This window comes from Procambarus clarkii, chromosome 9, assembly GCF_040958095.1.
Source record: "Procambarus clarkii isolate CNS0578487 chromosome 9, FALCON_Pclarkii_2.0, whole genome shotgun sequence".
NCBI lineage: Eukaryota > Metazoa > Arthropoda > Malacostraca > Decapoda > Cambaridae > Procambarus > Procambarus clarkii.
In genome coordinates, this window is record NC_091158.1 from 15,589,244 (window position 1) to 15,604,452 (window position 15,209).

Genomic DNA, 15,209 nt, shown 5'->3' on the forward strand with positions numbered 1-15,209 from the left:
CCGGACGTTAGAAAGAACTTTTTCAGTGTCAGTCAACTGATGAAATGCATTAGGCAGTGATGTGGTGGAGGCTGACTCCATACACAGTTTCAAATGTAGATACGATAGAGCCCAGTAGGCTCAGGAATCTGTACACCAGTTAATTGACAGTTGAGAGGCGGGACCAAAGAGCTAAAGCTCAACACCCGCAAGCACAACTAGGTGAGTACACACACACACACACACACACACACACACACACACACACACACACACTCAGGAGTCATTGCTGTAAACAACCGATAGCTAGAAAGGCGGGATCCAAGAGTCAATGCTCGATCCTGCAAGCACATATAGGTGAGTACATATAGGTGAGTACACACACACACACACACACACACCATCGTCCCTTACATGCATGTCATACAAGGTAATGGAAAAGGTCATACGAGAGACTAACAGAACATCTGGAGAGATGACTATATATAACTCCACACCAACATGGGCTCTGAGACGTAGTTTTGCCACACCAACTTGACAGAATTCTGTGACCTGGTGACAGATAAACATGGCAAGACTGCATATTTTTGAACTATCAGGGAAAGCCTTCGACACAGTACTCCTCATGAGATTAGATCACATGTTTAAGAAATAAGTAGGAGTAAAAGGGAAGGTGTTCCAGTGGATAAAGGAGTACCTAAGGAACAAAAAACAGAGTCACATTGAGAGGAGAGACTTCAGTGCAGTGAGGTATTACAAGCGGGTAATACCTCACTTATTAGTCATTTGTTAGGCAAATTAGTCATTAGCCTAATGTTATTGGCCAGCAATAGGGTCAGTCTTGTTCCTGATCTATGTAAACCATCTTCCAGAGTCTTCATTTACTCAATACACAATTAAACCACAATAACTTAATATACCAGGATAATTTTTTTGGAGTAGGATGGTGGGATTGAACCAGCGTCTTGTGTGTAAGATGCGAACATTAATCTATGAATCATGATATTCTAAAGGTTACACAACTCTGATTTAAGTAATGAAGTTCTCCAAATTTCAAGTAAGTTCGAGCAGACTTCAAGTTGTGTAACCTTTTATTATAATGTGGTCCTTATCATGGGTTAAGGCGTGCATCTTGGGGGACCCAGGATGCCGGTTCGATCTTGCCATCCAGCCCCAAAGATACTCCCAGACACTTAATGTTTACTAATAACACAGATCATGAGAATGATAAATACAAAGATAAGATGACATGAAAATAACTAAAAGAATGGAGCAACAAATGGATAAAAAAAAATCAACTAAAAAAAGTGCAAACCTGGGAACCATCCCAACACAAGGTACCAATGAGGAGTGGAAACCATCCTTGTAGTGGATAGAGAAGTACCTTTACGAGTAAATATCACACCAACCTGCCTCCCGATACTCTATTTTCTCACGAATATCTTCAGTTACACATGCCTGGACAGCGAACCTATGAGCTATACTGTATATTAACCAGAATAAAGTGAAATTCAAGACCTTATATGCCACATATGTCAGACCAGTTCTGGGATAGGCAGCGCCAGCGTGAAGTCCCTACCATGTAAAAATAAAAAAAAAGTAGTTGGAGAAAATATAGAGTATTAGGTATAGTTGATATACGACTAAAGGGACGCAAGTTGTAACTAAGCACAGAAAGCCACAGATACATTATAAACAATATTTATGTCAAAATAGTGAGCAAATGGAATGCGTCAAGAGGTGAAATGGCGATACGCAGCCTGGAATGAAGATATGACAGAGCTCAAGAGGGTTTGGGAGAACTTGCACACCAGTCGAGTGAATATTGAGAGACGGGACTTAAGAGCTGAAGTTCAATCCGCCCTTACAAGCACAATTAGATGAGCATGAATTTCACACTTAACTTATCGCAAGAAGCACACTTAAACATTCCAGTGGCATCACATGCGAGGAATCTTAACAAGGGACCATTCATGACGCCCCCCCCCCCCCCCACACACACACACACACACACACACACACACACACACACACACACACACACACACACACACACACAAGACTAATATTAGGGGAATGCTGCTCCGGCATGAAACCAAGGCTCGGGTAAACACGTGTATCCTGTCGCACAGTAGTCTCCATCCTCGTCTCACAATCCCCAGGACGGACGGACCGTAGGGCACGTTTTCTAACTTGATGTCTCTCGTCACACAGCAGTAAAACTGGCACCCGATAGATAGTCCGTGGGTTGCATCCTGGGTAAGGTCAGTAGTTGACCTTAGGTGACCTCGAAAAGCACAAGACTTCCTGTCCCTATCAACCGGAATTATATTATTAAGAATAAAGGTTCTAGAAAAGAGGGACCAGAGAGAACTATGTCCTCAGTGAGACCCTGAAGCGACGTAACAAGATGGACAATAACAGGCAACTTGATCAGGGTCGAGGCCATAATGAGGGGGTAACAAATATAAACTGAATAATCCAAACACATGTAAAGAAGAATTTGTTTGTTGAGGAAGAAAGCTAACTCCATACATGACTTGGAATGTAAATATGACAAACTTCAAGGGTTTGTCAGTCATCGCACTAGTTGATTAATGGTTCGGCTGGAGCTCACTTACCGAAAACACACGCATGTGAGTACAGACGCACACGCACACACACACACGCGCACTCATTAGGGAGAGACGAGTCCCTAGAGAGAGACGCACACAAACATTGAGAGGAAGTTGGACAAAGAAATGTGGTGGAGGGAGCATGAGTATGTCGGAGCAGCACTTGAATCTGTCTGTCTGTCTACTGCTGCTGACACTTCACGTGGGAGGGAAATGGGAGGGGTAGATGAGTGACCTTGTTCTACCCCTCCCTCCTTCCGTCCATTCATTCTCCCCGTCTATTTATCCCTCATTTCTCATTTCTCTTGATTTGTCACATCGAACGGAATACAAAGTGTCATCTTAACCTCAAACGTACGAACACCCAACAACTTACCTAACCTAACTTACTGATTCATGGAAAACGTGGATATTTGCAGGCAGTTACTTTTCACATATTCCTATCCCACATTCATATCCCCACATAATCCTACCCCCACATAATCATATCCCCACATATTCATTTCCCACATATTCATGATCCTTACATTGGTCCGCTTAGCTGGGAAGGCTGTCTTAGCAGGCTCCACTGACCAAAATGAATCAGATACTACTGAGTTCCTTGTTAGTAAGATACGTATTATATTTAATTGATGATAAGTTCAGTTCATGATATAAAAATGGTGTCGATAAGTCACAATAACGTGGCTAAAGATATGATGACTACATCGCACACCAGGAAATGAGGGAATAATGACGTTTTGGTCCGTGCTGGGCCATTATCGAGTCAGAATAAGGGTCTTAGACAACTATTGGGGGGCCAGGACGGACCGAAACGTCGACGTTTCTTCATTTTCTGATGTGTGGTTTGGTTACTTTGGTGTATGGAGGGTTCTGTTTCAATGTAGGGTTTGTTTCAATGGAGGGTTGCTGTTTCAATGAAGGGTTGCTATTTCAGTGGAGGGTTCTGTTTCAATGGAGGGTTGCTGTTTCAATAGAGGGTTGCTGTTTCAATAGAGGGTTGCTGTTTCAATAGAGGATCCTGGAGCACAGTTTGGATGCCATCATTTTTTGTTATTTTATTTTGGGAAGCAAAGGTGATGGAGAGGTGCAGCAAAAGATGCTGTAGAAATTGAAATATAGTGTGAGCCATGGAACAACTCGCTGTTTGAATATCACCTCCAGAAAGACTACGTTGTTTGGGTACCACCTCACGGAACACTGCGCAGTTTGGGTACCACCTCGAGGAACACTGCGCAGTTTGAGTACCACCTCAAAAGAAGAGTTAGGGGGGACATGATCACCACATTCAAGATTCTGAAGGGAATTGATAGGGTAGATAAAGACAGTCTATTTAACACAAGGGGCACACGCACTAGGGGACACAGGTGGAAACTGAGTGCCCAAATGAGCCACAGAGATATTAGAAAGAACTTTTTTAGTGTCAGAGTGGTGGACAAATGGAATGCATTAGGAAGAGATGTGGTGGAGGCTGACTCCATACACAGTTTCAAGTGTAGATATGATAGAGCCCAATAGGCTCAGGAATCTGTACACCTGTTGATTGACGGTTGAGAGGCGGGACCAAAGAGCCAGAGCTCAACCCCCGCAAACACAACTAGGTGAGAACTAGGTGAGTACCTCATGGAAAACTGCGCTATTTGGGTACCACCTCATGGAACACTGCGCAGTTTGGGTACCACCTCACGGAACACTGCGCAGTTTGGGTACCACCTCACGGAACACTGCGCAGTTTGGGTACCACCTCACGGAACACTGCGCAGTTTGGGTACCACCTCGCAGAACACTGCACAGTTTGGGTACCACCTCACGGAACACTGCACAGTTTGGGTACCACCTCACGGAACACTGCGCAGTTTGGGTACCACCTCACGGAACACTGCGCAGTTTGGGTACCACCTCACGGAACACTGCGCAGTTTGGGTACCACCTCACGGAACACTGCGCAGTTTGGGTACCACCTCACGGAACACTGCGCAGTTTGGGTACCACCTCACGGAACACTGCGCAGTTTGGGTACCACCTCACGGAACACTGCGCAGTTTGGGTACCACCTCACGGAACACTGCGCAGTTTGGGTACCACCTCACGGAACACTGCGCAGTTTGGGTACCACCTCACGGAACACTGCGCAGTTTGGGTACCACCTCATGGAACACTGCGCAGTTTGGGTACCACCTCACGGAACACTGCGCAGTTTGGGTACCACCTCACGGAACACTGCGCAGTTTGGGTACCACCTCACGGAACACTGCGCAGTTTGGGTACCACCTCACGGAACACTGCGCAGTTTGGGTACCACCTCACGGAACACTGCGCAGTTTGGGTACCACCTCATAGAGTTAAATTATAACCCAACGGGTACAACAATGCCAGTGGGAGAGGCATTGAGAGCTAGAGACCTCACTTCCACGCAGTCAGTGATAGATACATACTGATAGGTAAGTACCCCGTCCCTCTCCCATGCCACTTCTCCCTTCCCTTCCACACCACCCCACCCTTCCCTTCCCCTCCACCCCTCCCTCCCCTTCCCAACACCCCTCCCTCCCAGGATCACGCTGGAACGTGTGAGCGTCTTCATCTTATTACCCCAAGAGAGATGGCTGGTCACGACGCCTCCGCTCCCCCTTCCCTCGCACTTTCCCCTTCAGCCTCCATCACTAATACCGTCTGAAGGGTGGCCGGAGGTCCTCCTCGAGCCTCCTCCGGAGGTTCAGGGTCTCTGGCGATCCTCCTCCGGAGGTTCAGAGTCTCTGGCGATCCTCCTCCGGAGGTTCAGGGTCTCTGGCGATCCTCCTCCGGAGGTTCAGAGTCTCTGGCGATTCTCCTCCGGAGGTTCAGAGTCTCTGGCGATCCTCCTCCGGAGGTTCAGAGTCTCTGGCGATCCTCCTCCGGAGGTTCAGAGTCTCTGGCGATCCTCCTCCGGAGGTTCAGAGTCTCTGGCGATCCTCCTCCGGAGGTTCAGGGGCTCTGGCGATCCTCCTCCGGAGGTTCAGAGTCTCTGGCGATCCTCCTCCGGAGGTTCAGAGTCTCTGGCGATCCTCCTCCGGAGGTTCAGAGTCTCTGGCGATCCTCCTCCGGAGGTTCAGAGTCTCTGGCGATCCTCCTCCGGAGGTTCAGGGGCTCTGGCGATCCTCCTCCGGAGGTTCAGGGGCTCTGGCGATCCTCCTCCGGAGGTTCAGGGGCTCTGGCGATCCTTCCCTGGATTGCTAACACTCTTTGTGACCCTTGTAAGTAATGGAATGCGGAAGGGGTGAGTTTAGATGGGGGTGGTGGTGGGAGGGATGAGTTTGAAGGGGCTAGTGGAGGAAGATGCGAGTTTGAAAGGGGTGATGGAATGGGTGGAGGGTGATTCAGGCTAAGGAAGTTGAGAGTGGAGGGGGAATTAATGGTGTTGGTGGTATTAGTGGTGGAGGTGATGAGGTAGGTGGTGAGAGTGGTGGTTGTGATGGTGGAGGGGTGGTGGCGGTGGTTGGTTTGATGGTGGAAAGGGTGGTTGAGGTAGTTATGATGGTGGTGAATGGATGATGACCAAGTCCTAGAACTTCCCAAGGTAACCTGGTCATTTGCGTTCATATTAGTCAAGTCTTCGACACGTCCACATCTCCACATTTCTAACATTTCAATTGACTGTTAATTGTTCTGACTTCATTTAATATCTTCAAGAACCTATGTATGCCCCTTCCATAATAACGAAGGATCAACGTCGATACAACGTTAATACAACGTTGATCCAACCCAGAATCAATATTGATTCAATGAGAATATCAGTAAGAGCCACGAAGATGATTCGAACCTGTACACTGGATTCTCCCAAGCACAAGCCCTAAGCCACTAAGCCACGATATGCTAAACAATAATATAACCTGGGATTCATCTTCTGATCTCATATCAGAATCAGAAGATGCCTTAAGAACCCTAGACGACTCAGCTGAATCCCAGGTTATATTATCTTTACCATATCATGGCCTAGTGGTTTAGTCCGTGTGCTTTGAACTTACCCACCGAGTACCCAGTTCGAATCCTCCTCATGCACCTACTGATTTCCACATTGATACATCACGTTAATGTGATTTCTTTGTGCATTGATTTAATGTTACATCAACGTCGTTAGATCAGACTTGCTAAGGTAGATGGGGAGGGGGAGTTTATGTATGTATTCGCCTGTCTTCTCTCTCACTGCTCTAGTTCTCCCAGGAAAGCTCCACCTTAATGTTCTCAACTTGATAAGGCAGAGTCCTGATACTGGTGGTGACAGAGGTGGTCCCAGAAGGCGTTGCGACATCAGAAATAAACGGTGGATGAAAGAGCTTACCGAGAAATCATAAAGAGCCCTGAGAACTATAGTGGAATGGCGGGACTTTACCGGGAGATTACATGTGGCATTGGTACAGGAGCAAAGGCTACAGTGACACGAAGACAATGTTGGTGATTATAATGTTTCGTTGAAAATGATGTGAAATCTGTTGGGGTATAGAACACTGCATGACCGCAGATGTGTCTGCCTGGGCCAGTGTGGCGGCAAGAGCCAGGGGCAGTGTGGCGGCAAGAGCCAGGGGCAGTGTGGCGGCAAGAGCCAGGGGCAGTGTGGCGGCAAGAGCCAGGGGCAGTGTGGCGGCAAGAGCCAGGGGCAGTGTGGCGGCAAGAGCCAGGGACTGTGTGACCAAGAGCAGAGAGGTGCAGTGTGTGGGGCCGGCCGGACGACCAGCTTGGAATGATCCGTCATGTGGTCCCAGTTTGACAGTGGGGTGTGACACTCATCATTGTGGCGGTGATGGAGTGATCACCAGCTGGCCCTCGGTTTACCCCTCACCGAATATGCCGCTTCTATATTACACTTGAAATATGTTATGGTACTTAAAGCGTGCATTATCGTGCCGGAAGGGTTCAAACACCTTACATTGTACTCAACAGATATCATTATGCCAAAGGGATTTGGGGAGTAGAAGAACTCCCAGAACCCCATTAACCAGGTATCAACCAGGTATCAACCAGGGACAACCCGGATTGTATGGCATTCAACAGCCCGTGTGCCAAAAGGGTCGAAATGTATTTTACGTTACCGAACAAGCGGCTTAATCATATCGAATGAACCAACATGAAACATATAACAGTGCCTCACTGGTATACTATTGTGATGAAAGGGTTAGATAAACACAGAGTTACATGTTATCGTCCTCAGTAAGTTATCAAACAATCTTCATCGTGACTCCAGATTAACACAAACATCAAAATACTGTGGGTAATATTAACTACTTAAGGGTCATATCAGCGTGCCGGAGAGAGGGTTCCAATTCGTCTTACTTAGCGGCCAATTCATTTCAATCGGAAGGGATCGTTTACAGCAGTTGGCGATGAGTGGAGAGTAACCCACCTGGGAGAGGAAGGGATAGCTATCCTGGGAAGGGAAGAGAAGTGAAGGGAAGGGAAGGGTAGCCTGTCTGGTAGAGGAAGAGGAAAAGGCGACAGTAGGAACGAAGGGGGATAGGAAATGTGAAAGAGGGTGAAGAGAAAGGAACACCGGGAAATCATCGGAGCACTGATAACTATGAGGGTGGGTACAGGGCATGAATACATGCCCAGTGGGCACGATAACCATTCAACATAACTCTTGTACATTGTGCCCACATTGTGCCTGTTGCTTGCACATTCACCTTCTTGCTCATCCGTCCTGGGGCTCTTTCACTCAACATTGGCTCTGCATTTTCGCTTCTCATCCGTTTTCTGAAACTGTTTTTTCCTAATTTAAGGCTCAACCTCTTGGGCTGGACGGTAGAGCGACGGTCTCGCTTCATGCAGTTCGGCACCCAGTCCACGACCGTCCAACTGGCTGGGCACCATTCCTTTCCCCCGTCCCATCCCAAATCCTTATCCTAATCCCTTCTACTTGCTATATAGTCGTGATGGCTTGGCACTTTCCCCCTGACATTTCTCTCTCTCTCTCTCTGTTGAGAATGCCTATTACTCTTTCCTCTTTCTCCCTGTTCTCTTATCTATTCTATTCCTCGTTTAATCACCCAATCCATCGCTATGCAAGATATCCTAAACCAATCCGACTATCTCGATTCCTTGCACATTGATGGCACAATAGTCCGAACGATCAATCTGAACGAATCTTTTTATAATGTAGAAAACGTTCCGGGGGAGGCAAATGAGTCTTTTGTACTGTCAGATCCAACTAGAGCGGCCCCTCTCTTCACCCCGCTCTGCAGGGTGTTGAGAGCGAACCTAGGAGGCACCCATAGGGCCCCTAGAGACCCCTAGAAGCATTGTATAAGGCTAGGAGCATTGTATAAGCATAGGATCATTGTTGGTACAGCGGCACCCTGTCTAAGGTTCGGAGACGGGTCACCCCTGTATACAGCTCTGAGCATCATTGACAAAGGGGTACCTGGTATAAGGTTCGGAGTAGAGATAACATAGGGACACCTTGTATAAAGTTCTGAGCAGTGTTGACCGCTGGGAAACTCGAAACAGTTCTCAGTACTGCCGGCGAAAGACCGATAGCAGCGTTTATAAATGAAGTGCAAGGACAGGCTATGTATTTTGGGGAGGGGTGCAGTGGGATTTGGAAAGAGAGGGGGGGGGAGAAGTCAGCAACGTTTATTCCGAAAATTACAACAGTTTTCCCATGAATTTTAATAACATATAGAACAAATCTATTATATTCTGTTATATTATTTTCACTGACATTAATATTCCAGTCACTGTAATATTCTGTAACTGTGATCTCTCTAATTTCCCTGGCTGCCAAATTTGGCTCAAAAAAGAAGATAATTGACAATATGTGCGTTGTCTGTCGCAGGAGGCGTGCCGGAGGCCGGGCAGGAGGAGGGAGGAGTGGCGCCAGAGATTGTAGAGGAGCCCTCAGAGGAGATCGTCCGTCGAAACGATCCCCTCACACTCTACTGCAAGGCTTCAGGAGCTCCCCAACCCAGGATACTGTGAGTTCCTCACACACACACACACACACACACACACACACACACACACACACACACACACACACACACACACACACACACACACATATATCGAATAAGGGTCGAAAGGCGGGACTCGGTAACCGGAGCTCATCCTGGTGTTCCTGGAGCCGTGGATGTGTTTCTGGAGCTGTGGATGTGTTCCAGGAACCGTGGATGTGTTCCTGGAGCCATGGATATGTTCCTGGTGCCGTGGATGTGTTCCTGGTGCCGTGGATACAGGAAAATACAACTTGGCGAGTACTGGCTCCATGACGAGACAGCTTTCCTGTTGTGCTCTCAGTACAGCCGAGCCAGAAAAGTCCCACCAAATGTGACCTCGTGTCACAACGGAGAGAGCCGCAATACGTGGGAGTGCCGGACTTCATCAGAGTTTGGTCAGCCAGGTGTCAGACTCACTCAGGACCAGGCAATGTGATGTAGTAATTGCGCGAATTCGCCTTGGCTATAGACACATCTGGCAGGTTAGTGAGGCTGAGCCACTACCAGAATATTCAGATTGTAAACTCTGTGATAAACCTTTAATGCATTCACTAGAACACTATATTGATGAATGTGAAACCCTAAAGGACTTTAGACCTCCTGGCCTATTGTACCACCAACTGTGTAACTATTTTATTGACTCAGGTGTTATGGACGACATCCTAACAATTTACCCAAAATTTGCTTGTCCATTTTAAAGAATGAAGAACAATTTCTATTTATATTCTAAGCTGTATCACTTATGAACCCATCCCTGCCCTTGTGTGGCAGTGCACAATAGAAAGTTGTTTTCACATATCCACACATTAAAACATTGATTGTAACCATGATATATATGTGCTTCAGCCTACAGTTTAGACCTATTGTCTTATGTATGACCCTCTGTCCTGCGTGACAGTGAATACTAGCATTAACCTCAATTTAATAAGACTATCAAAATCCTCAGATTAGGCAAAATTGTAATTAATTTTGTCAATAAAGATGTTAATAATAATAACTCAGGGCCGTGGCGGAGAGATGACTTGTCTACGGTCGGGCAGGACCACCTAGATGGTTCATCAACTGACGTGGCAAATGGCTAATAATGGTTCTATTTGTGTCGGGATGTTCAATGTGGTCGTGGTGTGGAAATATGGTGGTTTAGCGATGGTGTGGTTGATGTGGTAGTGTAGCGGGGAGGATGATGGTGTGATGCAGAGGTGGCCAGGTTGTGTGCCGATGATCTAGTGTTAGTTTGGTGGTATGATGAATTGTAATGAATGTGCAGCATTATGTTAATGCAGTGAGTGCTCTTAGGATAGAGCTGGTGATTGATTGATTGATGAAGATGAAGCCACCAAAGAGGTGGCACCGGCATGAATAGCCAGTAAAAGAGCACGGGCATGAACACCCCATATTACGGGCTATTCATGCCCGTGCCACCTCTTGAGTGGCTTAATCTTCATCAATCAATAGCCCGTAAGAATAGAGGTGGTGTAACACTTGTGTTATTAGGGTTCAGAGTGTAGCTGGGGTGTACTACAGGTGGTGTAGAGGAGGTGTTCTGGCGGTGTAACACTTATCACACATCAAAATGTCTCGCTATACAAGAAATTATATTAAAACTACATAAACCACTTTTCCAACTGCTTCCCTTTCATACACTTACTCTGCCTCCCTCTCCTTTACACACGCACTCCATCCCTCCCTCACACACTCTCCCTCCCTCCACTCCCACAGCTGGTACCGGACGGACTCCGAGGTGCCGCTGCGTGACCGGGACAGCCGCCTGCAGCTGCCTGACGGGTCACTCTTCTTCTACCGGGTGCGTGGACGGGACAGAGGGACCTACTACTGCGTCGCCCGCAGCCCCGCCGGCACCGCCACCTCCAGGAGGGTCAACGTCCAGATGGCCTGTGAGTACCTACCTTAGCTTGAGGTGCCTCTCTGTCCTACCTACTCTCTCTCTCTCTCTCTCTCTTTCTTTCTCTCTCTCTCTCTCTCTCTCTCTCTCTCTCTCTCTCTCTCTCTCTCTCTCTCTCTCTTTCTTTCTCTCTCTCTCTCTCTCTCTCTCTCTCTCTCTCTCTCTCTCTCTCTCTCTCTCTCTCTCTCTCATTTTCTTCCTCTCTGCGATCATTTGTTTCACTTCCGAGTATTTGTGTCACCATTTTACCCCCCCCACAATCTTATTTTGTTTACTATGTGCTCGTTTCCCGCCTGATGAGGCCCTATGGGACGAAAGAACTTGGCAATTGTTGTTAATTCTTAGTTTTTGCTGTCAGCCAAGGCACCAACGTGCGCTCTTACGAGATCCATATAGTGCTTATCTGAATCATGGGGACTCTGGTAAGCACTATAGATTACACTATTTACTAAACATTTTACGACCTCCGAAGCACTACGAGGCCGCTCTTAACCCAAGGGGATGGATTCATCAACCCATTTACGTGTCCATATACGTAACCTGTACATCTTTATGAACAAATCCACAAGGGGCCGTGATGAGGGTTCGAACCTACGTACGGGATGTTCCCAGATGCGCCTTAGTCAACTGTACCACGACATGGTCATGGTGTATACTGTACATCTTTCACTGATTATAGCGGCTTATTCTGTACTCAGTAAACATTTTACAGACTATCCAAACCCAGAGTTACCATAGAGCATCTCGTAGAGCTCCGAAGTTCAAAAAACATGTCTAATCAATGGAACCTATGCCGCCACGATTGAGGAAAGATGTACATGCTTCGCAACTGAACATGCAAATGCATGATGAATCCCGGGCCAAATCGTCTATCGCATGGAAATGGACAACAACTGACTGAAATATGGCGAGGCGGATATATTTATTGTCGTTCCCTTGTTGTCCGCGAAACATTAATGGTTGTTGTTGGTTTAATATTTGATGAATGATGGTTTTAATGATAAATTAGATGCGGGCAGTGACGGGGGGGGGGGGGGGGGGGGCACGAGGGACATTAATCTGTCCCATGTAATTATGATTAAACAAGCTGAACTCCCAAGGTGATTGAAGCTTTTGTTTACGGCACAGTCACTCTTACACATGTGTACACACACGATACATATAGGTGTGTGTGTGTGTGTGTGTGTGTGTGTGTGTGTGTGTGTGTGTGTGTGTGTGTGTGTGTGTGTGTGTGTGTGTGTGTGTGTGTATGTGCTTACCTAGTTGCCTACTTCTGACTTCTGACTTTAGTCAGAATCTTCTGACTCAAAAGTGTGTGTGTGTGTGTGTGTGTGTGTGTGTGTGTGTGTGTGTGTGTGTGTGTCCAAATGAGAACACGTTGCTTACAGTCTGAGGAGTGTGAAAGGAATGAAAGCACTGAGAAATGGCTAAAGGAATTTAATACGAATATTTGTAAGGTGATGAAAAAGAGGCCAGGTGTCAGAAGATCAACAAGCCAATACACAATAAAGAGGAACTACATCTTATAATTACGTAAATAAAAAAAACTAAGAATGTTACATTAAAATTTATTCCACAACAATTCACAAATTAAATGCGATGCTGGTTAATATCCAAGAAAGAATTCAGGAGATTTAATTTTTTTAAGACGGATTTAAGAATACTGTACACCACGTATGTGAGACGATCCTCAAAGTATGCAACCCACTGGTGGTTATATCCAAAGAAACACCAAAGTAAATTAGAAAATATTGTCTGCACAAGTTTACAACGAGTAGAGTCCCAGAAAATCCCGTTTTCACGATTTCCCACAACTTACAAAATCCAAAGGCCTAAACATGGCCAGGAACGCATGAACCCAAATCACCCACCTAACCTAACCAACCGTTACAGAGAAAACCTGCATTTCGCGAGCCGTTGCCTTTCAACAATGACGACTTATACTGAATTTTGTAACTAGCTCATCAAGACTATAACTTGCTTAGCTAAATGAATTGTGGGGTTCAGTCCCTGAGCCCATTATGTGCCTCTGTAACCCTTTCCACTACCCCCCACACAAGATGGGTATGGGGTGCCTAATAAATGAACGAAACTAACTAAAAACGTTGCCTTTCACGGTACGTTGAATTTGGTAATCCGTTGCTTGCCATAACGTACCATAATGACGTATAAGTGGAGAGGACAGTTTGTCAACGTGATGGGATACGAGGACAGGTTGAAGAAGTGGACCAAACGACCCTAGAGAAAAAAAAAATTAGTGTTTGTTACCTCACTTTAGGTAGACACGACCTGAGAGTTATATGAACGGACGCTAGACACGTCCCTAAGAAATTGGTGGAACTTGGAAAATACTATTTTTGTGTAATGGGAGGAAAATATAATAATTTAAACAAGAGGGTTAATTAAACCAACTCCATGTTTAACTTCAAAAGTAAATATCACAGGAGCTTAAGAAATAGACGGGCCACAGAATGTTAAAAATGTGACATTTTTTAGCGTAAGATTAACAGAAATATGGAATAAACTAAACGAGCTGATTGTAGAAGAGAACTCCATTCATAATCTAAAAAAAAAAAAAACTATCATAGAAAAATATATCCCGAGTCATTGCATTCAACAACCAGCGGCTGGAAAGGTGGAGTCCAAGAGCTGAAGCTTGACCCTGCAGACAAAAACAACTGAAAACAAACAGCCGAGCGCACACGTACGGACACCAGAGCCCGCGAACACATGCTCCACCGCCATCCACTTCGGAACGTCAACAAACAGGAATGCCGCGTTGATGACTCACTCTGCTACGGCGGACAACCTGCCCTCAGCACCCTCTGGGTGTCTCGGAAATAATAGATGGCGTCTTAATAGCTGGGAAGATATCTCTAGCGACAAGAATAGTTTCTCCCAGAAGCTTAGAGTTACAGAAAGTTAAATGGGGTCGAATCAGTTTAAAATGGGGCTAGAGAGCCTAAGAAGAAGGACAAAGTAGCCAATAATCTGTAAAAGTGTAACTAGAAGGTGTGTGGATGTGTTCCTGGAGCCGTGGATGTGTTCCTGGAGCCGTGGATGTGTTCCTGGAGCCGTGGATGTGTTCCAGGAGCCGTGGATGTGTTCCTGAAGCCGTGGATGTGTTCCAGGAGCCGTGGATGTGTTCCTGAAGCCGTGGATGTGTTCCTGGAGCCGTGGATGTGTTCCTGAGGCCGTGGATGTGTTCCTGAAGCCGTGGATGTGTTCCTGGAGCCGTGGATGTGTTTCTGAAGCTGTGGATGTGTTCCTGGAGCCGTGGATGTGTTCCTGGAGCCGTGGATGTGTTCCTGGAGCCGTGGATGTGTTCCTGGAGCCGTGGATGTGTTCCTGGAGCCGTGGATGTGTTCCTGGAGCCGTGGATGTGTTCCTGGAGCCGTGGATGTGTTCCTGAAGCCGTGGATGTGTTCCTGAAGCCGTGGATGTGTTCCTGAAGCCGTGGATGTGTTCCTGGAGCCGTGGATGTGTTCCTGAAGCTGTGGATGTGTTCCTGGAGCCGTGGATGTGTTCCTGGAGCCGTGGATGTGTTCCTGGAGCCGTGGATGTGTTCCTGAGGCCGTGGATGTGTTCCTGAAGCCGTGGATGTGTTCCTGGAGCCGTGGATGTGTTCCTGGAGCCGTGGATGTGTTCCTGGAGCCGTGGATGTGTTCCTGAAGCCGTGGATGTGTTCCTGAAGCCGTGGATGTGTTCCAGGAGCCGTGGATGTGTTCCAGGAGCCGTGGATATGTT

The 15,209-nt window shown here is 46.8% G+C and overlaps 1 protein-coding gene across 3 annotated transcripts in view; it reads left to right on the forward strand.

The window, feature by feature from the left end:
- LOC123766208 (protein sax-3) overlaps window positions 1-15,209 on the forward strand; it is a 175,110-nt gene that overhangs the window by 88,279 nt on the left and 71,622 nt on the right. For all 3 annotated transcript variants that reach the window (XM_045755176.2, XM_045755177.2, XM_069321170.1), the window contains 2 exons: window positions 9,400-9,538; window positions 11,279-11,454. In XM_045755176.2, coding sequence (XP_045611132.2) covers window positions 9,400-9,538; window positions 11,279-11,454 — 315 coding nt within the window. The remainder of the gene's footprint in view (window positions 1-9,399; window positions 9,539-11,278; window positions 11,455-15,209) is intronic.